This window comes from Astatotilapia calliptera, chromosome 13 (genome assembly GCF_900246225.1).
Source record: "Astatotilapia calliptera chromosome 13, fAstCal1.2, whole genome shotgun sequence".
Taxonomy (NCBI): Eukaryota; Metazoa; Chordata; class Actinopteri; order Cichliformes; family Cichlidae; genus Astatotilapia; species Astatotilapia calliptera.
In genome coordinates this window covers 31,512,771-31,538,013 of record NC_039314.1, presented here as the reverse complement: position 1 = coordinate 31,538,013, position 25,243 = coordinate 31,512,771, and the positions used below count along the sequence as shown (strand labels likewise).

The window sequence follows — 25,243 nt, the reverse complement described above, 5'->3', positions numbered from 1 at the left end:
AGAGCTAACCGCTGAGCATGGGAGCAGCTGAAAGCAGTTCTAGCAGGTAAAAAAAAAGTTCACCAGTATTTGGGAAAAAGTCACTGTGTGGTGACACTTATTGGTCTAAAAGATGGAGGATGAGATTGGTGTGTACCGATTTGAAGGGGTTTCCTCTCTCTGAAGAGAAATCTTCCCATTGGGCTCTACAAAGTCTTCCACCTGAGGGCACAGGCAGGTAGGTGTTAGCACAACTTTATGTCTCTCTTTACAAAAGACAAACAAACAAACAGTAGATGCCACAGATGATCTATGCAGTACTATCAGAAAGCGAGGACGGAACAACGACCTCAACCATGGCTTTGGGCAGCAGTTCAGCTCTGAACAGCTGCAGCAGCGAGTCCACGATGTTCTTCCAGCCCTCCCTCAGGATGTTGCCATGCCGATGAGCGAGGTCGAACACCGTCTTGGCGGCTGTCTGGGCCTTACTGTTACTGCCAAACACGGTGGGAAGATTCTCCACAGACTGTGTGTGGGGGGACACACAAACACTATTTACACATCTGAATACATTACTGTTACTGAACAACATGCAGGACAACACAATTAGATCATTCACAAACTCTGTTGTTTCTGTAGATGTTTAAGAAGCTGAGAGCTGTGAGGAAGGCTTCTTTTAAACAAAGGTCGTTTTAAGGTGCTGACAGTGGGGACTCTCTGCTGACATCAACAGGTGGAGGAGTGGTACTGACCCAGCCACGTGTGAAAACATCCTCTCAGTGCATCAGCAGGAACATTGAATGAAATCTGGATCAATTCATTAGTGACAACAAACGTGTGTCTGTACTAGGGCTGCCACGATTAGTCGACTAGTCACGATTATGTCGACTATCAAAATCGTCGACGACTGATTTAATAGTCGACGTGTCGTTTGAAGCTTTGTAAGATCCTGAAAGACGCAGGAATAAGTAGCAGGATTTAAGAGTGTAATAACGGACTGAAACAGAAGATGGCAGCACTGCATGTACAAGGATGCCAGCTGCCGTTAAACCCCGAAGAAGAAGAAGAAGCTGTGTCCCAGAATTCATAGCGCAGCCCTGCTCAGTTTCCAACAATGGCGGCAGCTAGTTAGTTTTAACTTTACTCTTATTATTCTTTCTGGGTCACAAAATAAACGTTTAACATATTTTCAGGCTTGAATGTAGCTGTGTAAACCTCAAATATCTGCTCAGTTTATCAGGACACCACATATTTTCAAAAGCGCTCCGACGTTTTCGGAGGCATCTGTTACCCACTAGCTCGATAGCTAGCCGGGGGCTAGGCTCACTAGAGCCGTGAGAACACCGGACTCCCGGCAGATCGTTTTCAAACCCACCGCCTTCTTTCACTAGTCAGGTTAAACATGATATATGAGTCACTTAGATAAATTAAAAATGTTATTGTTTGGCTTTTTTTAGTATTTTATTTGTTCCTGAGTAAATCGGTTTGGCTGAGATTAAAGTTATAGTTTTTACACAGCTGAATAAACGTCAAGCAGACAGCTGATTATCAGAAGTGTGAGATGCTCCAGAATATACTCCGGTGTCCTGTTATATTTTAGATAGCAAGGAGTTTATTAAACTTCACCGAAACAATCTGCAGATTTCATTAAAATTTAATAAACTACCATCTTGTCTTTATTTTTAGTTAGCACAAACACTTCAAGGTGTAAGCTAATGATAGTTATATAAGACCAGATGCTGCTGGTGCAATAAGCTGTACGCTGTACGTCCAATGGATGATGATCTGATTAGTCGACTAATCGCAAAAATAATCGGTGACTAGTCGACTATCAAAATAATCGTTTGTGGCAGCCCTAGTCTGTACAAGTTTAAACTGCTGCGTTCACTCATCCTCACTACAGTTGTGTGTGGCACGGCTCAGTGTTTGCTGTGGAGCACAACTGATACAACAGTACATTTTCTCACAATCACAGTTCAGTTCACGGCACTATTTATGTGTTAGCAGTATTTATACATTAGCAGATGCTACATTTTGTACACATGTTTTAATGTGGGGTGTGTATCAGAGGTGTCAGTTTTTCTTCAGAAACCACCAAACGATGATTGTGTGAACCAGAACGCCAAACTAACCAGTGACAGGGGACACAGTCAGGAACTGTGTTCTTTAATCAGCTGATCCCCAAAACACGTGATTGGACTAAGCAGTGTCACATGTGCACTTACTGTGTGTCAAAGGTACGGCAGTGTCTTTGGCTGTGAACAGAAGCGATTTAAGCTGTGGACCCACCTCGCTGCTCAGAGTGGTGAACTTGCAGAGGGAGATGATCAAATTGTCAAACACGTCATTGAAGCCATAGTGAGCTGCAATCATCGCACATTTCCTGCCAAACACAGACGATTGCACACTTTAACAGCTGACAAACACAAAGTGTTTACACTTCATTCTTTACTTCAACTGAATGCCTGACAAAACTACGCCTGTTTTAAAACGTGCATTTTTTCTCCTACAGTAGTCACACGATTTGTCCGTCCACAGTCAATAACAGTAACTTGTGTGTGGGTGGACCGTGCTTCTCCTGCAGGCTAACCCGTGGATGTGGACATCTAAAGGCCGCTTCCAGCCGGCAGCCTGCACTACAACTCGCAGCGTCTCGTAGCATTTACCACCGAGTGCATCTGAGTGCTGTATACCTGAAGCCAGTGATGGCCTTCTGGATGATGACATCATCGAGGCTCTTGTCAAAGACATAGGAGAGTGCAGCGATAGTGGGGCCCCATGTCATGGTGAACAAGTCATTGTCGTAGCTGCCGGGCGGCAGGTGGAGAAAGACGCCTTCGGACGAGGCGCCGCGGTGCAGTAAGACGCTCCACACATAATTCTCCTTCACTAAACCCGTCTGCTCGTCCGGCATCACAATCTCCTCGTTTCTGCAAAGGAAAGAACATCAGTCTATTCATGAGCCTCGGACAGCTGCCCGTCTTCTTTAATCACATCAATATGGAAACAGCTGGAAGCTCTTTAGATCTGTGTTGATGCAGGTAAGGAAACCCCAGAAGCCTTATTCTGTTCATCCGGATGTGGCGTTTCAGCAGGAGAAACATTAAACGCTACATGCAGATGAACAGAATCAGCCTTTTGCTTTTAAATGAGGTGAATGAAGCAGCGTGATGGGCATTTTTAACAAGATATCCTGAACCAGGATGAGCACAGAGATGAGGCTCAGGTCTGGCTGCTGATAGCAGATGCTAACACATCAGGGGAGTTGTGCTGTGCGCCTTACTTGATAGCATTGTAGATATCCTCCAACATGTCCTGGTCAAAGTCTTTGTTTCCGTTGACTCCCTTTAGATTTTTCTTGAATTGCTGTTTTAAAGTGAAACATCGTGTTAGCAGTTAGCAGCATTGGTTTCACTCTACAAACTCTATTCAAACATGTGACCAGTAGACTTTTATTTCCACTCACACGTCAGTGAGAGCACCGATGTGTGATCCTTTGGCATCTAGTGCTTTGTTCAGAGCATCACACCAACAGTTAAAAGGCCTTGGTTGGACACGCACTCATGTGTCATTTAATATATTTTAGGTGCATCATTAGGAAAACAGCGATGCCACAGAGAGACGCAGAAACAGGATCCTGCTAAGGATCAGGAACATGCCATCTGAAACGCACAGTGGTCAGTATCAGCGCTGGTCTGGGAGCAGCTGCTGGAAACAGCACGCTGGGTTTCATGGACACAGTACCTACCATCCCACCGCCCTCAGCTGAACCGCACTCGTGTCATGTTATTGTCGGGGAACACGATCTGATGTGCACACAGCCATAGTTTTCCCATTCCAAAAATAACTGGTGCCAACACATGCTGTGATGAATGTTACATACTGCAACAAGCTCCTAAGTAAGCGAAGTGCCAGGCGCCACTTTTATTGGCCCTGTCCAAACTATTGTGTGGACGTCTGTGTGCTGGCTGACCCCGAGCTCGGTGAGTTTGTCCCCAGACTACAGCTGAAAGCGCATAGAAATGATTTTAATACACAACAACAGACGATGAGGTCAGACCAGCTTTTATTAACTATGTGAACATAAGAAGAGAGAAAGCAAGTGTGTGTTCGTCAGTGAGTGCCACACACAGTTTAGGCTTCGACACCGTCAACCAAAGGCAGAGAGCACCGACATCCACCCCCCTCCATGACTGTGTGGAGCCACTGACTACAGCTGTGGGCTCTGAACCAGCAGCTTCACCAGTGCAAACACCAGCTTTGTTAGAGGAATGTCAAACCACCACATGTGTCATGTTTAACAAAAATAAAATGACATGACTGAGACAAAAACGCTGGTCTTTTGTAAATATAATAATAGCAGCGTCCTCCTATTGAGAGTAACATCCTCCCCTCTTAATGCTCTCTGGCTGCTATGGTATCGCGTAAATATTTCTTTCAAAATAAGACGCACAACTACAACACGGGAAAGACCCAGGGAAACAGTTAACAATAAAAACCCTGAAGACCATAAATTTCACACCCGAGCCTCAACTCTCAGGGCCCGGTACCAAACGACTAACGGACTGGTACTGGGCCGTGGACCGGGGGTTTGGGACCGCTGGTCTAAACTCTTTGATGTACTTCTCTTTAATTTGCTGTTTTGCTGAATGGGTTCGTTTGTGTTTATGGGTTTCTCACACATGCATGTCAGAACCAGTGCTGTGGTTTTACTCTCAGCCTCACCAACATCTGACTGCATTCTGCTAGAATACACAGGTCAACAACATTATTATCATTATCATTAGTAGTATTATAATCATATTTACAACATTTATGGCAGGCTTCAGTGACAGTGTTGTGTTATTTTCGTGCTGATGTGGTATCGCGGGAGGGATACTCTGTAACAGCAGCTGTAACAAACGAGCTTTGCAACTAGCTTCAGTTTAAACGTCTCTATTAACTCGTGCACTGAACTTTAAATGAAACAACCTAACCTAACCTAACCCTGACATGTGAAGTACAACAGCTCACCATTTTCATTTAGCTCGGTATATCGTTATTTAAGAGAGAGCTGCAAACTTTACAATAATCAAACATAGTGTGTAGATAATCAGGATGTTGACTTTGTTAAAGAAATGATAATGAAGGTATAAGAAACAGACTCATGCTAATGCATTTGACTTTTCATTTCTTATCACTGAAACAACCTTAATAGTCTTCACAGTGTTTCCATGGACAGTCTCTCTACTCAACATGTTTGTGCTTTAAAACACTGCATAGAAGTAACTCAGCATCAGGACTTTTCTCTGTTAACGAGCTCCCTGCTGACCACCGAGTATTTACTCGATTACTGTGGGAAACAGGGCGGACGTTTTACGCTTCATTCAGCCATTATTACTCATGCACAACAGGCTGGTGAATGAGAACCACAACAACGACTTTAATATCTTTGTTATTAGATTGTGAGCCCAACAAGGGACAATTGTTGAAAATCAGCAGCAGCTATAAACCTGTGTGCGGTACATCAGTGTCATGTCTTGCACTTGAACTGTGTTAAACTGCACTGTCCCTTTTAAATAAATAAATTCAACCATCAATGTTTCCTATGATGTCTGCAGCTGTAAGAGCTTCAGTTCTTCTGAAGGACCCACATATGTGAGGCACATACTGGTGTTGGGCTACAGGACCACTACAGGACCAGTCAAACTTCTTCCACACCAAACTTGTTTATTCACGTCTTTATGGTGCACAGTCAGGTTGGACGTGAAAGGGGCCACACCTGAACTATTCTCAAAAGGTTGGGAGCATGAGATGATCCAAAATATCTCAGCACGCTGACACATGAAGTTCACTGAACCTAAGGAGCTGAGCCTGAACATCAGCCCCACACCCTGAGCCACTAGCCCTGGTCAGATAGTTCTGTTCTCCTGCCTGCTGCTAGGACTCGTCCACTGGGTAAGAAGACGGTGAATGCTGATTCCTCCAGAGAGCGCGTGCACTGCTCCTGAGTCCAGAGGTGGCATACTGACTCATGGGATACTGATGTGCACATCACTGCAGCTGATGCTGTGCCTCACACTTGGAGTGCAGCAGTACATGAAGTTTGTCAGTGTGTAGTAACTGATCCTGCAGAAAGCCGTCTGCACACTACACGCCTCAGGTGTGATTCTACCTGGCCTACCTCTCTGATAATAATAGCATTAACAGCTCACTGTGGACTATTTAGTAGTGAGGAAATTTCCCGACTGCAGTTTGCAGCTGTTTGCAGCTGCACAGGTGGTATCCTATCAATATGACCCAGCAGCTAGAGGCTCGACTTCATGCACCTGTGGCCATGAAGTGATTGGGACACCTGGATTTTGACAATATAATGTAAACAGATGCATAGCTGTAATCATTCAGGTTAGGTAATTATCATTAGTAGACCATATGAATATATCTTCCCATCACATTGGTAGTTCATCCCAGTGTTACCATTGTTGCTTGGTTACATTTTGGCAGTTGAGTCTGGTTTGATGAGGTTCAAACTACCATCCCTGTGACACTCCAACACAACCATCATGTTAGATTCAAGCTTCTTACTGAGCTCTTTGTTTTTATGTCCTGTTCGACGCTCCTGTTGCAGCGGTGTTGTCCGGTGACATTTGCCATGTTTGGGCTTGCACAATAATAAATCTCAAACGCTTCTTATACGTGTTATCTTATTTCAAAGCTCCGTTCTTGGTGCTACGGAGGCATATCCTTTCAGACCAGTGTTGGGGGAATGACTGCTGTCCATTTACACAAACTGGCACGACTAGTTCATGCTTCACAACCGCACACAGGTGTGTGATCACTTACCTCTACGGTCATGGGGATGTTCTGCTTGCGGACATTGTGGTTATGCTGGTCAGTGTTCAACATGATGACAGCGTAGGCCAGGGCGAAGCCAGCATCGTTGCTCATGAAAGGAAAGCCGTTGACTTTCTACAAACACAGAGCATGGACCAGATATCACACAACAAACAGAGGCTGCTGTGCCTCTATGGCACACTACAACTACTCCCCGTGTTCTGACCTCCAGATTCACCTCTCAGCTGATACCACACTGACCCCACACAGTGGAAAACCCATTTACAGTGTCACTGCCTAGAATGAATCATCTTCTCTTTCAAAGCCTACTCCTGTGTGCGGCTGGCCTAAAAAAAAAAAAAAAAAGGGACATTACTAGGAATAGTTTCCAGGTCACATGGCTCCTCCTGCTATTTTGAGGCGTCACATGTTTCCCCTGTGGAGTTTGTCCTTTGCCTGTCACACTCTATACGTGACTCTGTCTTGACACTTATGTCATCCCACTGCTATAATCTAAACAATCTGCAGGGTTGACCACAATACTGAGGGCCGCCTCTTACAAGTGGAGTTACCTTGTGATGAACACGCTTGGTTGTGACCAGACTGTGAAACGTGAATGTGACCGAGTTTGTTTCCAGGTATGTTGGAACGAGTAAAAGCATTAAATTATAAATGCACTGCACTATTAGGGTCTATTAGGGGACACTAGATAATTACATAATCCAAGTCTTCCCAGTGGTAACATTATTAGCCAAAGAACAATAGAATAAAAGAGTATATGCACATTTATCAGTCTTTTGTTTGATGCCACTGGCGAGCTGTTCGGCTGCATGCCTGCGTTTGCCCTGTGACAGCTGGCACAGGCTCCATAGGCTGCCTCCTCTTTCTGCAGCACCGTGCTGCCACTTAACAGCTCAGTTCTTGGAAGACCATTGTAGGAACTCCCTCCATAGCTGCTTTCAGACACATGCACCGTCCTTCCAGTGACTGAAGCACACTGTTCAGACAAGCTGTGATGGACACATCAAACTACACAGCATCCATCTGTCCATTTTCTGCCACTTACAGTGGGTCAGATATCAGGCGGAGCAGCCTAAGCAGAGACATCCTGAGGCAAGATGTGCCCAAAACACTCAAACTGGGGGCATCCCAGTCAGATGAGTGACTCTACACTGGCGCTTTCAGAACAACCAAGGGAGAGCCGAGACATGACAGAGGAGGATGATACCTATGAAGCGCCTTGAGGCGACTTTTGTTGTGATTATATATATATATAACTAAAATTGAATTGAATTGAGATCTCACTCTTTCAGTCAGTCTCCACTGTGGCCATATGTGAGGGCAGGAACATACACTGACCACAGAATCAACAGCTTCGTTTTCAGGCTTTTCACCGTAACAGTGTAGTGTCCACATCACTGCAGACACGGCGTCAACCTCTGATCAACAATCTGTCACTGTTCCATTTCACTTGTCCTAACTGACTGCAACTACCTGCAGTTTACTGCCGTATCAGGCCAAGACAACCACATCAGCTGTGAACAGCAGAGATGTGATATTAAGGCCAGAGCCCCTCCACGACTTGGCTGTGCCGAGAGATCGTATCCATCAATGCTATGAACAGAACCGATGACAAAGAGCAGCACAGGCCAACTTTCACCAGGAGCAATGACTCCAATGGTAATGCACACCAAGCTCTTAGGGAGTGCCTGCAGCAAAGGGCCAGTCATACCAGAGACACTGTCCCAGTCTTCCATGCAAAACTAAGACAGCCCTACAAGATCCAGAGAACCTCAGGGCGAACCCCGTCCACCCAGGGGTGAGGTCCAGCGGACCACCCAGGCGACATGACGTCTCCAGCCTCATTGTTAAAGCTTTTTTATTTGTGGGACCTGAAGTGGTGCATCGGTGCAAATGACGCTCAGTACCTGCTTCCCTGACCTGGAGGAAAGCAACCCCCTCGTCCACTGGGAAAAGTCCCAGTATACAGACGCCAAACTGGGGGAAACCAGTATACCAGGCTCTGTATCCTAGGCTCAGGCTCCTTCTCCACACAAGCGCTGACCTTCAGATCACCACCCAATCCACAAACCCCTGAACCCCTATTGGCCCTAAAGTGAGAGGTTGATAGGAATCTAAACCTCAGTGGGATCATCACATTATTACTGTTGTGCCTGATCCTGCTACAGCAGTCAGCTGATGCTCATTCTCAGGTCTGTTTCATCTCTGATCACGCTCTTATTATGACCTTTGCAGGTGTCCAGACTTCTTTTAGCTTTAGTATTCAAACTAAGAGTGAAATGACTTAGTCTCTGACTCAAGCGCAGCCTAGACCACGTGTGGCCCGATATCCTGCTGTGTCCTGCAGTAATGATGAATTGTAGGACGTGTCCCTTACATGCCAGTTGTCTGTGAACGTTTCCAGGAGTCTCTGAATGACAGGAGCCTCTCCAGGTAATCTGAAGGCCTCCAGGTAGAGCCGCAGGGCCTCGTCAATACGAAGCCCCTGGAAGGTAAATGTGCTGGAAAAGAAACCAGTCAGATTATTGTTTGCTCACACGGTGCATTACTGGTTATTGTTCCTGAACACACACGGCTCTGCCTGTGAAGAGCACACGTTGAAATGAAAGGATGCTAAGCCTACTTCACAAAGCTGTCCAGGAGTTCCGGGTTCTTCCGATCGCTGACGTACTCGCCAATCATTTTCTTGTCCAGTCGAGGGTTTTCTCTCAGCCACTGGGCCACCTGGTTGTTGTCTATGGGGCTGCTGAGGAGGCCTTTCTCCTGGAGGAACTGGATGCCTTTCTTGGGCTTCTGGTTAAACTGCTCCGTGCCTGTGATCAGCAGCTTGACACACAGCAAGAAACGCTGCAGATGTTATTCTTTACGTTACTCTCATTAAATGAATTCCACATACCTTTTTCTTTGTTCTAATTTCCATTAGCTCGTGTGAATCAGGTAAACAGGACAAGAAACGCTGAGGCTTTTTCAGACTTCTCTTCTCAGCTGGAGAAAAGAATTTCTGTTAGTCTCAGCTGAACAGTTTCCACGCAGCGCTTAGACAAACTTTAAAGAAGACGGAGGCCTCACAAAGGTCGCCGTCTCCCTGATCCTGTCTGCCCAGCCTCATCTTCTCGGCCATTAGATGTCCACTGGTTGGAGGATACACTGGTGCTTTTTCAGGCTGCGAGGGACTCAAACCATTGGTACTGCCAAGTCTACTAACATCTGTAAACAGAAGGGAAATGTTTTTACTGAAGCCGTCCGTGTCCAACGTTATTCAATCACATGACAAAGGTGAAAAAGACAGTAAAATGACACCCAAGCTGCATCTATGAGGTGTGAAGTTATCTGTGCTTATACCAGCTGCAGAGTCTGTTTCAGCTTTGGCTGCACCCTCTCCGTCTGCCAGCGCAGTCTCTGCTTGGTCTTGCTGAGCTATGCTGCTTAGCACCCTGGCCTGGCAGTGAGCTTCGATGCTGTCGATCACTGTGAGCAGCGCCTCCAGTGACAGGAGGTGGGTGGTGTACAGCTGCCCCGACACGGGAAACGCGTTCTATCGCCACAGAAGAAAAAACACTTTCACATAATACTCACATCATAATCTACAGAATATTAGCCTGCAAACGGTCTATTGTCCAGGTACATAATACTACCTGTGAATACAGTGTTATAATTATCGTTCCTACGACTGGACATGTTTGGCTCTGTTCTGACTGATCTTTTGTTTCTGTCTGCTTCGCTTGGATCAGCTTCGTCTGAGGTCATTTTGAAGTTGATGGACTATTTGACCACATGTGTACCACTGTGCAGCATCCTCTCTTCTTTTAAATGCCTGCAAGCTGAGGAGCCTGGCCGGAGGACTCCTCCTCCTGTTGGGAGACAGCTCTCTGCAGTCCTGACTCACACAAAACATGGTTCTCATGTGAATAACATGAGTTTATGTGATTAGTGCATGTTGTTTTTATTTACATTTTACACAGCCCAAGTTTTCGAGACTGTGTTTATACATTGATTCAACATCACTGTTGCACGGCAACCAAAACAGCTGACATGTGCAGTGGACGATGGGGAACAGGACGGCTGGTTTGGAGATCAATGCAAATCTGCTTTCTGTTATCACCTGTATGTTGTTCCTATCACCTAAAACACTAATATTTTACAAGTGGTGACCAGTGTGTAAACAGAGCCAAACGTCCTCTGCAGAAAACACTCAGGAGTAGAAGAAATGGAGGACGCTCTAAACCTCTTCTAACAGAAAACTGGTTTCCATTATTTTGCCATTGAAATACATGGAAACAGAACAACTGCAGCAGTCTGCTCTCAGTACAAAAAGGTAATCAGGGCCTGTTCATCACTAGCAAGCCTTTCAGGGCGAGTTACCTTAGACAGCAGCTTGGTGAGGTCTTCAAAGAGGTTGGAGCAGTAAAAGTCACAGTCATAGTTAATGTAGAGCTCAGTGACAAAACTGGGGATCCTCCATAACTGGACCAGTGCCTCCAGAGCCACCTCCTTCATCTCGTAGGGCATCTTAATGTTCTCTGAAGTGATGATGTCTATGAGCTTCTTCAGGTACATCTGAGCAAACAGAGACATGGCCATCAGGTCCTCAGGGACTAACGCTATGAAAGCTGAATGACAGGAGTGTGGATCAATGAGAACAGCTACCTCCAGCTGAAACTTCAGGTGCACTCTCATACTTTCAAAGAGCAAGAAGCAAACCCGTATGGATGAAGCATACAGGTTCATACGGTCCACACTCAGCAGCTGGAACACAGATGAGGTACTTCATCAGCAAGGCCTCATAACTACACCAGCGTACTGCCCTGCAGAGGACTCAGGCCTCGACAAAGAGAACCAATCAGTCCATCTGAGGTCAGATAAATCAGTCGAGAAGGTTAAGAGTAGATCTCTGGGTTTATAACCTAAAAACACTCCGGTCATGTCTGTCATTAGCAGTGAAACACAAATATATGGTGCTACACTTTTAGCCGTCTCAGTAAGGAACCTGGACCAGATGCTTTAGTTCAATAAAAAGCCAATAATCGCTAAAAAGACTCCGATCAGCACAGAGTTACCAAAATAAGACCGCGGCTTTGACGAGGACTGCTCCTCACTGTCAGCAATGACATCATCTACATTTAATTTACCTGGAACAGGTGTCGACAGAGCTCGTCTTTGACCAGCACTAACAAGGACTGGTAGTTAGGGATGTGTGCTGATTCCAGGGCTACAGTCAGCAGCTGCAGCCCCATGTGCATCATAGCATCAGTGTTGTGGCGGTCATGAGGGTTGGTCAGTGAAATCAGGAAACGAAACAGCTCTCTGAGACACGGCAGGCCATACGGGATGAGGGATGCTCCTACAGACAAGAGGCAAAAGGACAAGAGGTTAGAGAGAACCGCTCTACAGCTGTCTTTATACATCACAGAAACGTGGAACTCTCAGATCATCTTCTGCCCTTCTTGCTAAATTCAGCTGGATCCTACCATCTCTTTGCGTGGACTGTGTGAAGCGGACGCCTCTGGGGTTGACGTAATCCATATCATGGACAGAGGCACTGTCTGACTGCTCTGTAATGGAGTCTTTGTCCTCCAGAACCTCAGGGATGGACTCCACTGAGGCTGACGGGGCTGGTTCAGCCTGCTGGCCCTCAAACTAGACAGAAAGAGGCGCAGCACAAGAGATTAGAGAAGGACAGGGAGAAGCGAGGAAATACAATGTCTCTCACGGAGCCGAAAATGTAAACAAGAGCCATTAGAAACATGTTCACCTGTGCATCTGTAGAGCCAGACTCAGTCCCTGTGAGTGCAATGGCTGCACCAGCGGTTGATGCAGAGCTGCACTGATCCAGGTCAGAAAGGTCTTCCCTGGAAGTAGTTTTTGAGCAGGTGTCCAGGCCGCTGTCAGTGGCTGTTGGGCTGCAGATAGATGAGGCAGAGCTGTCTGAGACAGGAAGGCTGGGATTGGACAAGCCCTCCTCCATGAACGGGACACCACCTGAGAACACAGGATCCAGTCATACAGCGCTCCACCAAAGACCTGAAAGCCAAGCTCTGCTTACAGACGGCTGTGAGTCCATTATTACGACAGCGCGTCCTACCCGAGAGGTTGTTGTTGAGCGTGCTGGGCTGGCTTGGTTCCATCTGACCGGAGGAACTACGGACCATGTGCCGAGGCGGCCGCGGAGAACGTTTCTGTTTCTTCCATTTAGATGACTCGCTCATGCCACCGGCACGCATCTTCAGCTGGAGGAAACACAGTGGTTCAGTGAGTCAGCTGGTCCATCATCACTGAGCAATGACAATGTTTCACTTCTCTTTATATCCAGATCATTTACACACTCGTAATACACAAGAGGCACCGGGACTCGTGTGGCATGTCTTCAGCCGGCGCTGTGTACCTGGAGTGGAGTGCTTTGAAACCAGATTTATATATGCTTGTATATATGCTCGTTATTGTATTAGTGACTCTTTATGACATGGCGTGCTGCGGGGAGAAGGTCATTCTAACGTCTCAGGTTTATCTGAGCACTTGACGACGTCTCGTTGGTAAACTGTCTCCATACTCTCGCACGTTACTCTCGCTTAGCTAGTGCAGCTTTGTTGTGTTGGCGTCTACTTGCCACATAGTTTGCACAGCACGGTTTTCTGCTGTTTTCATGCTACAGTTTAGAAACGAGCTCCTTGACTTGTCTGGCTGATTCTCCTGTGGCGCACTATTACAAACCATCATCTAAAGCAATGAAAATGATTGCACTGAACAGAATATGAAACGATCCCTGTATGCAGATCGCATAGCCCTGCCCCACTATGAGAAAGAGTCAAAAAAGAACAGGAAGAGACTTCTGCTGGAAGAATATTCCCTAAGGTTTTCATCCTCTAACTATTTATTTATTTATTTAACACTTGGGATAGTTGGAAGTCTGTTTTAAATAAAGAAAAACACACATACAAAAAAAAAAAGCTATCTGCTAACAGCTGGGACACATATTGGCAAATGAAATCCAACAGCTGTGTAGCCCAAATGAATTCAATCATTTAAAGTGTGATAATCCAGATGTGAGTATTACACAGTCATACACTGCTATGTGTCACACAATGATCAGCAGGATCTGCAGGCCTGCTTCCTGTTTGTGTCATGTCATGCCTCCATCTTGCCAAGGTCACAGGTAAAGGAAAAGAGGTTAAGGTAGCGAGGGTAAGTCAAAGGTTATTGGGAGAGAATCTATATACTGCCCTAGCCTAAATACTGAGAGTAATCTTCCTTACCTGCACACGTTTGTTTTTCCACAAGATATTGTAAGCCTCAGAAGAGAAGGGGAGCAGGCAAGGCCCGTGATTAGTGATGGATAACATTATCAGCAGATAAGTGGGACCAACACATAACACAACTGAGCATACACATCTATGCACGATGGGAGGAGTGCAAACAGTGCTCCGGATCAGAGTGCACAGTCACTGTAGGCTGTAACCAAGAGCAGCCAGCACAGATGTGTCAGTGGACAGGCAGACCATGCAAGAAGCAACAAGCGCTAAAACTCTGGGAACACCCCAATCTGCATCGAATACACATATGTGACGTGACACGTAACCAGCAGCTCAAAGGACAAACAAGGGTCATTGTTGTGTTGTGGTGTACAGTGCTGTACCAGTCAGTGCTTCAGAGGCAGGGACATCCACAGAAAGTCCAGACTGAACCACAACAGGCTTTCATAGAGGTGAGCACAGCTGACTGGATGAAGCCGTTTACTTTAACCTGCATCTGACTTATGTTTGCAGGGATTGAATTTACCTGTAAGCTCAAAGCGTCTTCATATTTAGTCATGTGATAGATCTTCTAATTACACTAAATATGTAAAAGATTTACACATTTAAAGCTGTAAAGTGATTTTGCCCATAAAGCCGGTGCAATGTAAGAATGAGCTTCAGATAAAAACTGCCATTAGAAGCTGCAGGAGCAGTCAGCAGCAGGCGAACAGAGCACCACAGTCACGGCTTGAACACCTCTCAGGGGCTCAAGGAGAAAACTCACCTAATTATTTTTGCATATACAGTACAAAGGACTCACAAATGTCATCTCTAACAGTGCAATAAAAGAGCAGCATCTGATAGATAAAGCCAGAGTGTAGCTGTTAACTCTTCTTGTTATCACTTAGTGCAACTACAACATGTAATTGCAGTCTACACCACAGCACCACTGTGCTGCTCACTGGTGGATACTGCAGAAATGTTGAGATGCTGATGTTTGATTCAACTACATCCTTAAAACCACCGATGTTTAACGCTCATGCGCTCATGCACTCCCACCAAGAAGCCATGCTAACCCTGCCAGTTAAGTACCCTGTCTACCCCACTCTGACTTGTGTTTCTATGCTGCTCTGCACAAATAACATCCTCAGAGTCCAGTATGACAGGTAGGGTCTGTGGGAAGGAGAACAGGGACACATCCAAGTACAGGAAACTTGAAAAGAAAACTAATAGTTACAAATAATAAAGTGGATCCAAGCACAGGGGGAGGACACAGACTCAGACGGAAGATTAACAAAGAATAAGAGAAAGCACGATGACAGCAAGCAGCACACATTCACAATCTCAGCCATGTTACCTTCTTCATGTTAGCACCAACATAACTCTTGGCCTCCTCTTTGAACTGGGGGAGTCTGTAAAGAGACATGAACATGTTACAACATCCCATCTACAGTCCAGGACATAAATCACCAACCTCGCCCACGCTGTGCATCTTAGATGATGTAAGTGAATTAGAAATGGAAGCAAACACACCAACAGTCAAAAGACTGGACACACATTCTCATTTAATGGGTTTTCTTTATTTTCATGACAATTTCTATTGTAATCTACGGAGCTCATCTAATCCAGGTTTAAGGTCCCGTCCCAGACGGCTTGATGTCCACTCACGTCTTGGGTCATTTGATATCGATAAATCACGTGATAGGGTGGGGCAAGGTCTCCCAATGGGTTCATCCAAAACCTTGGCTGATACTGACCCACACCTGTTTTCACATCTTGGCTCATGTGATTGGGCAGATGATCAATGGCTCTCTTAAAGAACAGCTTCAATCTCTCCACCAGTTCCTCTTAGAACTGAAGAAGCTTCTCAGATGAAACCTCGTCAAGAAACTCAAAGAAGTCCAGTCACTGTTCCTCCCAAGCTCTTTCGATTATCATGACCTGGCTGACCGAGGCCCTACACAGACATGATAGCCTGAGCTCTGACTACCTTCCCTCTTTGTTATCATCCAATTACACGTCTCCAGTCCAAATGCCACTCCAGTATCTTTGCTGTTTCACTGAGAGGGTTCAGGCTTGCACAGGACAGACGCATCCCACGCTTGATAGCGTTGTGTGCTTGAAGTAGGCCTCTAGTGTTGCTCGCCATCAGGGTCCTGTTGATGTTGTGGTGTTCTAGGAATTCCAGGATCTACGAGGCATTTGTAGACTTTCTTGTACTGACGTATTCATGTACTGAGCCGTGTGCCTGTGCATTATGTACTCTGCCACTGAGAGCACACCTTGGATGGCTGAGTGGAGAACAGCTGGTTTATTCTCATGACTTCCTTCTCTGGTGTACCTGTTCAGGCAGTAAGCCGAGGCCATGCTTTGCTTGGCAGTTTCTAAGGCCTAAGGCATGCAAGGTAAGGTATTCTTCATCACACCTTTCTCCAGCTCTAACAGTTCCCCAGCTTCCCTCCACACCGCCTTGATCTTGGACCAATCTTGGAGGGTGAGGATGATGACATCTCCCCCCTGATGTCCTGGCTCCTCTTCGCCGTAGCATTTATATGGTACATTGTTAATCTCTAGTTGTGTTAGCAGTTGCTTCTTCCGAATATTGGAATGCTGACCTACTGGTTGTTTCGCCGTCAGTCTGGATGTTGGCTGTCGAATAAGGCTGCCACGATTACGTCGACTATCAAAATCATCGATGACTAATTAACAGCTCATTACAGCAAAAGTAATGTGTCTGCATGACAGAGCCAAAGAAAAACAAATTAAAGTTGTTTTTAAATCAAATTGGACTGGTAGTCTTTGAAAAGTGTCCAGTGACTGATTTGTTGAAGTCACAGCAGTAATTCTGTGCCATTCCTTTATTAGCGTGTAAACCAAAAGTTCACGCCTCCCTGTTTATTTAGGCAGAGGCTTTAAATAACTGCTGTATACTGGCCCAGAGGTGGTAACTGGCTCCTGCACGGACACTGCTTTAAAGTTATTTAGTGCATCCTTTAGCCCTGAACCAAAAGCCAAAACACTAACAACGACTTTTTGATTAAAACTCTACAAAAGTACAATAATAAATAATAAAAAAACCCAAAAGAAAAAACATATAGCACTAAACACAGAGCCTGTCATAAGCTGCTTAAGAGGAAATATTACTGTAAGAGTGCCAGCACATTCAGTGAAGCCACAAACGTAAGGCATCACACAGAGTATGTTAGTGTGTGTCACCAGGTTTCTGTGAAGCTAAAGCTTCGCTAGAAAATGATGAGATTAGAGCTCATCAACATCCAAGCACGCACGCACGCACGCACGCACGCACGCACTGTGCGAGCCAGCAGCCTTCTCCTGACATTAGCTCAGCGTTAATAGAGTGTTGTTCTGTAAGCACGATTATTGGATGATCTGTGGGTCCAACAGATTAACATGCTTAATACGTTCAGCAGCCAATCTAAGACTGAGCTGCTGCTCATTACTCTCTGATGGAGGTGGGTGAGGGTGGAGGGCATCCCAGACTCACATCTCTATTATCTGGGGTCTGTGGACAAGCGGGGGGCTGGGGCTGAACACGAAGGAAATGAGCTGCGAGTCGTATGTGTGTCTGTGTGTGCGAGAGTGCAGGATGAGAACAATAGAGTAAAAGTCCAGACTCCTTCATTGCACCTGCTCGTGTGCTGAAATGTCTGTTAGTGAGATTTATGCTAACACAGTCAAGTCTTGTAAGAGGACTTGATAACAAGAATCCAGGCAGCAAATAACAACTGGACTGCTCGGAGGAACTGGCAGCAAACGGCAACAACCTCGGCAAAAACTAATTCTGGACTTCACTGAAAGGACGATAAGCTAGTGCTTTGTGACAAACCCCATGTCAAATAGTCTTAGTTAAGAATGCACAACATCAGGGAGGAGGTGAAGCAAATCACACCTTTAATTTAAGCTCTGTTTGTTATCCAGCTGCAGTCGGTTTCACTCACATCAGCAGACATGCTTTTGCTGATTGCTTCTATGTGGCGTTGCTGGCAATGCTAACTCAGTGCGTGATGTGTGTGTGCTTAATATTTATGGGGGCTGGAACATTGCTGCTGAATCAGAGAGCAGCTTTATCTATATGCAGATCATACAGCATGCAGCTCAAGTGGCTCATCCCTTTGTCTGTGACCACATGTGCCTGGCACTCCTGAACACATGGTGTGGACGATGGTGCTGTGAGTGAGTGAGAGGGCGGTTTGATTAGACCAGACCTTCCCAAAGTGGGGGGGTGGAGAGCCAATGCAGGGGGGGAGCGGAATGAAAATGGGGGGAAAAAACAAAACGCTTGGACGCTGCTAGCATGGGCGCCCACAGAAACACAAAGCATCGCTGAATATGTTTCCAAACCAACTTCATTCTAAGCCAAAGACTAGAAAATATGGTGAAGCAAATCTGCCCTTTGGCTTCACAAGTGCCGAGGTAGGTCTCCCTGCAGGATTGGTTTTCCCTTTGTCGGGAGCAGCGCTGTTCAAATATCAGAATAAACTTGGCAAACTTCATATACAGAATCTTACATTGGAAGAAACAGACTGAGGTAACAACAGCTTGTGGTGAGTGTTCTGGTCAAAAGACAAACATTTAAGACACAATAAGCATTTCTCTCACAGATCTTACTGAACGTGTGATCATGTATTTAATGTGGACACAAAGCCTGTCAGTGAGCCCACAGCTCACAAAGCTCTGCCTCCACTTTTCAGGCTCTTCTGAATATCCTGCCATGAGGTGCTAACCTGTATCTCTGGCAAACTTACTATGGACATTTATTTTAAGTTCCAAAACGAGAGTGTTTGTCTTACAACCTTCCTCATTTATATTAAAGACTGTCAACTTGCCATCTGCAACAAACCACCAACACAACCCCGTCATTTATTTACCTGGAGAATAACAGCTGCACCATGTCGACCAGTGTATGTTCAGCCGTCTTCCTGAGGAGCTCTGCACACACAGACATTAGAGACATGAGAACCAAAAACTGCGTGAGAGAGGAGACGCCTCTGGGTGGAGACAGTTTAAGACATAATTTGATATTTTTATGTAAATAACAGGACTGGACTAGAACCTCACAGAAGACGGCGGTACAGCCGAAGAACAGGTCGTCCAATAAGATGAATAAGATGTGAAAATGTCTTCTGTTATCAGTGTGAGGCTAATCTCACACAAACACTGTACCTAATGTCGAGTCCTCAGGGTCAGAATGATTTAATATTCTTATTATTTCAGCTTTATTCTTCACTCCCAGCCTGTCTGAGTACCATTTCACAGGCATTAAATGATAAACACTGCATCACAGGAGCCGTGTTGTGAAGGAGCTGCTGGAATGTGCCAGTAAAACTTGATCAAACTGTTTCCAATAAGGATGCAATGCTTCCTTGAATTAGCTTCAAATAAACTTACCACTCAGACGCATCTCAAAGCAGATCCTGAAGCAGGACTGCATGATCTCACAAACAGACTCGTTGGTCAGGTGGGCTCCCACTGGTGTCAGCAACAAAGTCCTCAGGACCTGAAGCAGCAGGTACAACTGTACTAACATGCATACTGTGGTTGGCAGTGACAGCGCTGACCAAACAAACGGGGCATACCTGTAGAATTTTCATAAGGACAACTTCATCACTGGCCGGGTCTGTTCCTACAAATCTAGCGTGCGTGACGGCGTCCGCCATGTTCTCAATGGCCTCCGCTGCTGCCTCGTGGCTAGCATCTGCCAACAGACAACAAACAGAAGGTTCTCAGAGTCAGACTGTCGTCACTGAAGGGGCGCCGAAGAGAGACTGACTCTCAGACGCGTGTTCATTGATGAGGTCCAGCTCGACTGGACTTATGCTACATCGTCTTCATCTTGAGCTTTCGCACAGCTGGCTGAATAAAGGAAGACTTGATTCAGTCATCTCAAAACGTATGACGGCCAGTTTTGAGATTTCCTTCATTAATAATCAACTATTATTTTTGCTGCTGCAGAACGTGTGGCATACACCACAAGCATATAAAATGATGTAGCACAGACAGTGTTGGGAAGGTTACTTTTAAAATGTATTCCATTACAGAATACAGAATACATGCCCCAAAATGTATTCTGTAACGTATTCTGTAACGTTACTCAATGACAGTAACGTATTCTGAATACTTTGGATTACTTAATATATTATCGTGCTTTTTACAACAACGTGAATGTACTATTGCTGTGTGATTTATTACTATTACTGAAGGTCCGCGACTCCGAACTGTAGTAAAGGGACCTCTGACTAATACGGCGGGGTCCCTGTCGGCTTGTAGCCGAAAAATAGCTTTACTTTGTTGTGTGGGTCAACTTTTCTTGCGAGAGACAGAGAGAGGCGTCGAAAGGCTGCTCCAACGGAACTTATTGTTTTCGGAGGAAAACAGGAACACGGTGTACAGTCGAGTCTTAATAGCTTACTTACAACTACACTGCCCATGATGCTACATTCTTTAGAGCTATGCTTGTAGCATTCTGCCTGTTAGCTTAGCACAACAACAACGAAAAGGCGCTCTCTCACCCAGGAAACACACAGTCGCAGAGAGAGAGAGCGTCGCCCTGTAACCATGGCAACCGTAACGCTGCCGCCTGGAACAACAGAACGTAGCTGTCAAACAAAACCCAAACAGTCCTGACCCGCGACAATATGAAACAGGAAAGTACCGCAGTGTATTCCATTTATTTCAACAAAGTAACTGTATTCTGAATACCACCTTTTTAAACGGTAACTGTAACGGAATACAGTTACTCGTATTTTGTGTTTTAAATACGTAACGGCGGTACATGTATTCCGTTACTCCCCAACACTGAGCACAGAGCACCGTAAAGTGAGCATTTTTCCTCCAATCAGTGACTGCCAGATGTTCAGCGGTGACATAAATACAGTGTGAGCCATGATATCCAACACGTGGTGGCAATGAGCAACTATGAAGACATGTCCAACAGCATCCATCGACAACGTGCTTCAAACCGTGGATCTAGAGACCAGATGTGGCCCTTTATTGAACGTAAGCTTGGACAAACAGCTTACGTCCACCGACTCCTGTCAGAGCAACAGCCCCAGTGTTTTTGAAACCAGAGTGGCTGAGCCATCTTGTTTTTCTTTCCCACCATCCTCACGAGCAGCAATTCATTAACTAATAAGCAGGAGGGGGGGGATTAGGACTATCCCAGCGAGGCAACAATGCAGCCTGTCAACATTAACACTCTGACACAACCTTTCCCTCTGAACATGTGTTTACTACATGATATGTAATTAAAGTTAAAGACACTTCTTGGGAATTTGCTCTTTGACAGATGGTGTGGAGAACAAGAGTCGGTGGTTCGTTTAAGGCTGAGAACTGGTTTCAGAAAAGTCCAGGGAGATGGAGTCATGCTGACATCCCTCCAGAGTCGAGGGCGACAACAACCGTGGAGGTCGTGTTGGAAACATCCAACACCCACACAGAGAAACTGGAGCCACATGGGGATCGAGCAGAGAGACAGAAGTGATAGAAAACACTAATCCTTCCTCTGGCACAGAGCGGAGGCAAGTGGTGTCCAAAGGTGGGCTATGGTGGGGGGGTTTAAAATAACACTGAGGAAAGGAGAGGCTCAGTGTGTGTGTGTGTGGGGGGGGGGGGTAGCGGGGCTGCAAAGTCAACAGGGGGCTGAAACAGCTGCCACATGAAGTCGAGTCTATCAAACTGTGGTCCAGAAACACACACATTCTGTGGCATAACAGAGTGGGCGCAGAGGCAGCGACGCACAAAAAGAGCTCGAGCTGCACTCTGCATGACAAACCACACACAGGGAACACTTACTTTATTGGATTTATACTCGTTCTGTTCCTGAGCAGTTTGTTCACCTGGTCATCTTCCTAACAGCACACCATGCTGCTCTGCTAACTATGAGCTGTGGTTCTCGTCACAGAGCGGGGGCTGAACTACAATCAGCTTTTCACACACTGAGCATGCGTCCAAAGAACTAGTTGACTGTATTTACACTCATTTTCTTTAATGCTCTGACTGTGAGATTCAGCAAATGGCCCTGTGTGACACTTTGTTTCATTACAGCAGGCAGTTTATTAAGAACATGAGAGTTTACTCCAGCCTCGGCCCCAGGCAGGCTTCAGCTGTACTCTAAGCTCGTCTCTTCTGGCAGTCCCTGCAGCCTAAGCCTCGGCTGAGCCCTGTGAGGTCCAGTGACCACGCGGCTGCTAGCAGCACAGTGTGGGACTGCTGACTACAGGAGACTCTGAGAAAATAAAGAAGGGGCAGAGGGGGAAAGATGAGCAATAAGATGAGAGCGAATAGACCCCATTTCTGGATATCTGTCAACAACCGGGCTTAGTTTGCTCTCGCTCTGCCAGAAGCCCTCCGACCACAGAGAGGAGCCACTGCTCTCTAAGTAAAATTAAAATGTGTGCGTCTGACAGTCATTTCCACAGAGATGTCTGTAGACTATTCCACTATTAAACTGTATTCCAGTGTAGCCTGACAGTGTGCTGACCTTTTTGTATCATATTTGTGTGACACCCACGCTGTTCTCTCTCTGCACTTTGACAGGCCTGTGTGACTGCAGGCAGCTTTACAAACGCTCAGTGAGGAAAACTTGCATCCAGAAAACAGAAATCCACCAAAGCCTTACTCTGTGGTGTCTGTGTGGCCAGCAGGGGGCAGTATGTGACTGGAACGGTCATGTTTGAGTCCATTTATCTTCTACCTGCTCAGAAACTTAATGACATGCAGCTTCTAAGTTTCAGGTTTTTCCTTAGCTGGCCTAGATGGGGTGCAGCTCTGCACCGACTGAAGCTGCTCCTCAGTTTTATTCACATCCTTCGCAAGAAATCTTCAATGTAAAGGAGCGAGCACCAAGACAGTTTCCCAGCAGCTCTCTAACAGGGTGCCTACAGCCGTTTGACAGCACCGTCACGCTGCCTCAGACCCTGCTGCTCACACCAACACCTGGTGATGCATCGTCATTTCACACTTGGCAGACACTGGGCCACATTTCCCTGACGAGGCCAACGATGGCAGCGACCTTCGGTTCATTCTGCAGCAGCTATGAAGAACAGAAACATGTTCCTGGGCCGACTGCGCTCCTGGACTTCACCTGAAGGTGGTTTCCGCTCTTCTTGGTATCATAAAGAAAGTCACCTCAGCCAGGTGTTCGTATTCCTTCATCTGCTGAACCAAGTCACAGACACAGGCCCCACAGCCACATTCTGGCCTGGATTTCACCTAGAAAAAAAGAGGCTGCTGGTGCTAGCACACTACAGTCAGCCACTATCCCAACACTGTGTGAGACACATGACAACATCTGACACACAATCTGCAGAATGTAATTCATGGTTTAAATGGCTCTTACACACACACACGTCTGACCCCCTCGCCCGAGGCTGACCTCATGCTTAACTGTTTTTCTGCTATTTATTCAATAATAATAATAATAATAATAATAATAATAATAATGATTACTATTATTATTATTATTATTATTATTATTATTATTATCATCATCATCATCATCATCATCATCATCATCATCAATAATAATAATAATAATAACAATAATAATAATTACTATTATTATCATCATCATCATCATCAATAATAATAATAATAATAACAACAATAATAATAATTACTATTATTATTATTATTATCATCATCATCATCATCATCATCATCATCATCATCAATAATAATAATAATAATAATAACAATAATAATAATAATGGATTTGATTTATATAGCGCTTTTCAAGGCACCCAAAGAGCTTTACAATTACCAGGAACCCTCCTGTTATTAATATTAGACCTACAACCGGTCCCACACCAGTCTCACCATTTGAAGGAAATGTGATTAAACTGGGAAATGATGCTTTCTCATCCTGGGCATGAGGTTTTTGGGTTTGTTTAAGAATCGAGTACATTCATCAGCATGTTTAGTCTTCACATGAAGCTGCTCCACTACTATCTGGAAACCAGGTCGCTTTCATGTACAGGTAAGGATTTTCTTACCTATAAGGCCGTGAGACAGGAACTTGTTGACAGAGGTAAGAGCAAGGCCTGTGATTGGTCCAGTGGTGTCCTCGGAGCGCACGACTTCTAGGAAAGGCCTCAGGAAAATATTGGGTTCAACATCTGACAGCTCTGAAAAACAATGCAGGCACACATAATCAGGCACACGGTCCCCTGCAAAGGTTTTATCACTGTCATGATCTGGAGCAAACAGTTTTTCCCCAGACTCCAAATGATGGTTCGTGCAAACAGCTGCGCCGATAAATCGATGAGGAATTAACATGACCTGTGTTTTACTTAATGGTGAGGGGAAGACGAGGGGGGTGCAAGATCTTCGATACAGGCACTGCTAAGGCAGGGAGAGAAGTGTGCTAACAGTAGAATAGGTTAGCATTTGGGTAAAGAGGCTCCACACTCCCTATTATTGATCTATTCTTCTTCATTTTTTACCTCCACCAGTGTTTTTAGGGTCAATCTGCAAAACCCGACCAAAGAACAACAATCAGATCAGTCTGTGAGCACCGCAGGGTCACCAACACTCTAGCTTTTTATATCACACACGTAAACACAACAGATAATGATCGAAGTGATGAACAATAAATAAAATGAATCACTATAATGATTTAAGAGCATATTTACAAAGGACCGCTACCCACTCTGTGAGCCTGAAAGCTTTTCCCACAGCGTTGGGAGCTGTCTCCGTGTGCTGCAGCAGCGAGGGTGAAACTAAGAGCCGACTACAAGAATGCACACCGTACCAGCACAGTGCAGTCAGGTGCTGCTCGTCACACTGTCAGAAGCATCATTTCGCACTTGTCTCCACGGCTTTACAGTCCAGCGGTGGCTTGTTTCACACTACTGTGTCTGGTGGCTTGCACTGCTCGTGGTGATGCAAGGCCTGGATGTAGCAGTTATGGAAACCCATCCCATCCCTGGTCCTGAGAGCAGTTCTTTCACAAATATCTGCAGAAGCAATCACAAAGCCTCGGTGCTCACTTTTAGTAAGAGACTATGATAGGTGTCCATCAGCTTTCTAGGAGGGTGGCAGTGGTTTATTACTTTATATTCAAACACATGTAGTTTAAGAGGAAGATCTGAGACGATCCAAAGGGCCATCAGTAAACACAGGGCTGAATGCAGCCGCTCTGTGGCCTTTGAGAAGTCCAGGAAAATAAATAATTATAGCTG

General features: G+C 45.5%; 1 protein-coding gene across 4 annotated transcripts in view; it reads right to left on the bottom strand.

Annotated features, from left to right (window-relative positions):
• Nucleotides 1-25,243, bottom strand: part of gbf1 (golgi brefeldin A resistant guanine nucleotide exchange factor 1) — an 82,486-nt gene that overhangs the window by 12,761 nt on the left and 44,482 nt on the right. For 2 of the 4 annotated variants that reach the window (XM_026190775.1, XM_026190776.1), the window contains exons 4-26: nucleotides 24,056-24,187; nucleotides 19,640-19,758; nucleotides 19,452-19,560; nucleotides 18,932-18,992; nucleotides 15,400-15,454; nucleotides 14,064-14,099; nucleotides 12,896-13,040; nucleotides 12,566-12,792; nucleotides 12,282-12,450; nucleotides 11,943-12,154; nucleotides 11,461-11,559; nucleotides 11,176-11,370; nucleotides 10,156-10,348; nucleotides 9,883-10,020; nucleotides 9,710-9,798; nucleotides 9,437-9,639; nucleotides 9,191-9,314; nucleotides 6,802-6,927; nucleotides 3,263-3,345; nucleotides 2,673-2,909; nucleotides 2,269-2,362; nucleotides 329-505; nucleotides 137-201 (exon numbers count right to left, since the gene is read on the bottom strand). In XM_026190775.1, the coding sequence (XP_026046560.1) occupies nucleotides 137-201; nucleotides 329-505; nucleotides 2,269-2,362; nucleotides 2,673-2,909; nucleotides 3,263-3,345; nucleotides 6,802-6,927; nucleotides 9,191-9,314; nucleotides 9,437-9,639; nucleotides 9,710-9,798; nucleotides 9,883-10,020; nucleotides 10,156-10,348; nucleotides 11,176-11,370; nucleotides 11,461-11,559; nucleotides 11,943-12,154; nucleotides 12,282-12,450; nucleotides 12,566-12,792; nucleotides 12,896-13,040; nucleotides 14,064-14,099; nucleotides 15,400-15,454; nucleotides 18,932-18,992; nucleotides 19,452-19,560; nucleotides 19,640-19,758; nucleotides 24,056-24,187 (3,088 nt within the window). The remainder of the gene's footprint in view (nucleotides 1-136; nucleotides 202-328; nucleotides 506-2,268; nucleotides 2,363-2,672; nucleotides 2,910-3,262; nucleotides 3,346-6,801; nucleotides 6,928-9,190; nucleotides 9,315-9,436; nucleotides 9,640-9,709; nucleotides 9,799-9,882; nucleotides 10,021-10,155; nucleotides 10,349-11,175; nucleotides 11,371-11,460; nucleotides 11,560-11,942; nucleotides 12,155-12,281; nucleotides 12,451-12,565; nucleotides 12,793-12,895; nucleotides 13,041-14,063; nucleotides 14,100-15,399; nucleotides 15,455-18,931; nucleotides 18,993-19,451; nucleotides 19,561-19,639; nucleotides 19,759-24,055; nucleotides 24,188-25,243) is intronic. The other 2 variants (XM_026190777.1, XM_026190778.1) reach the window with 1 other exon arrangement.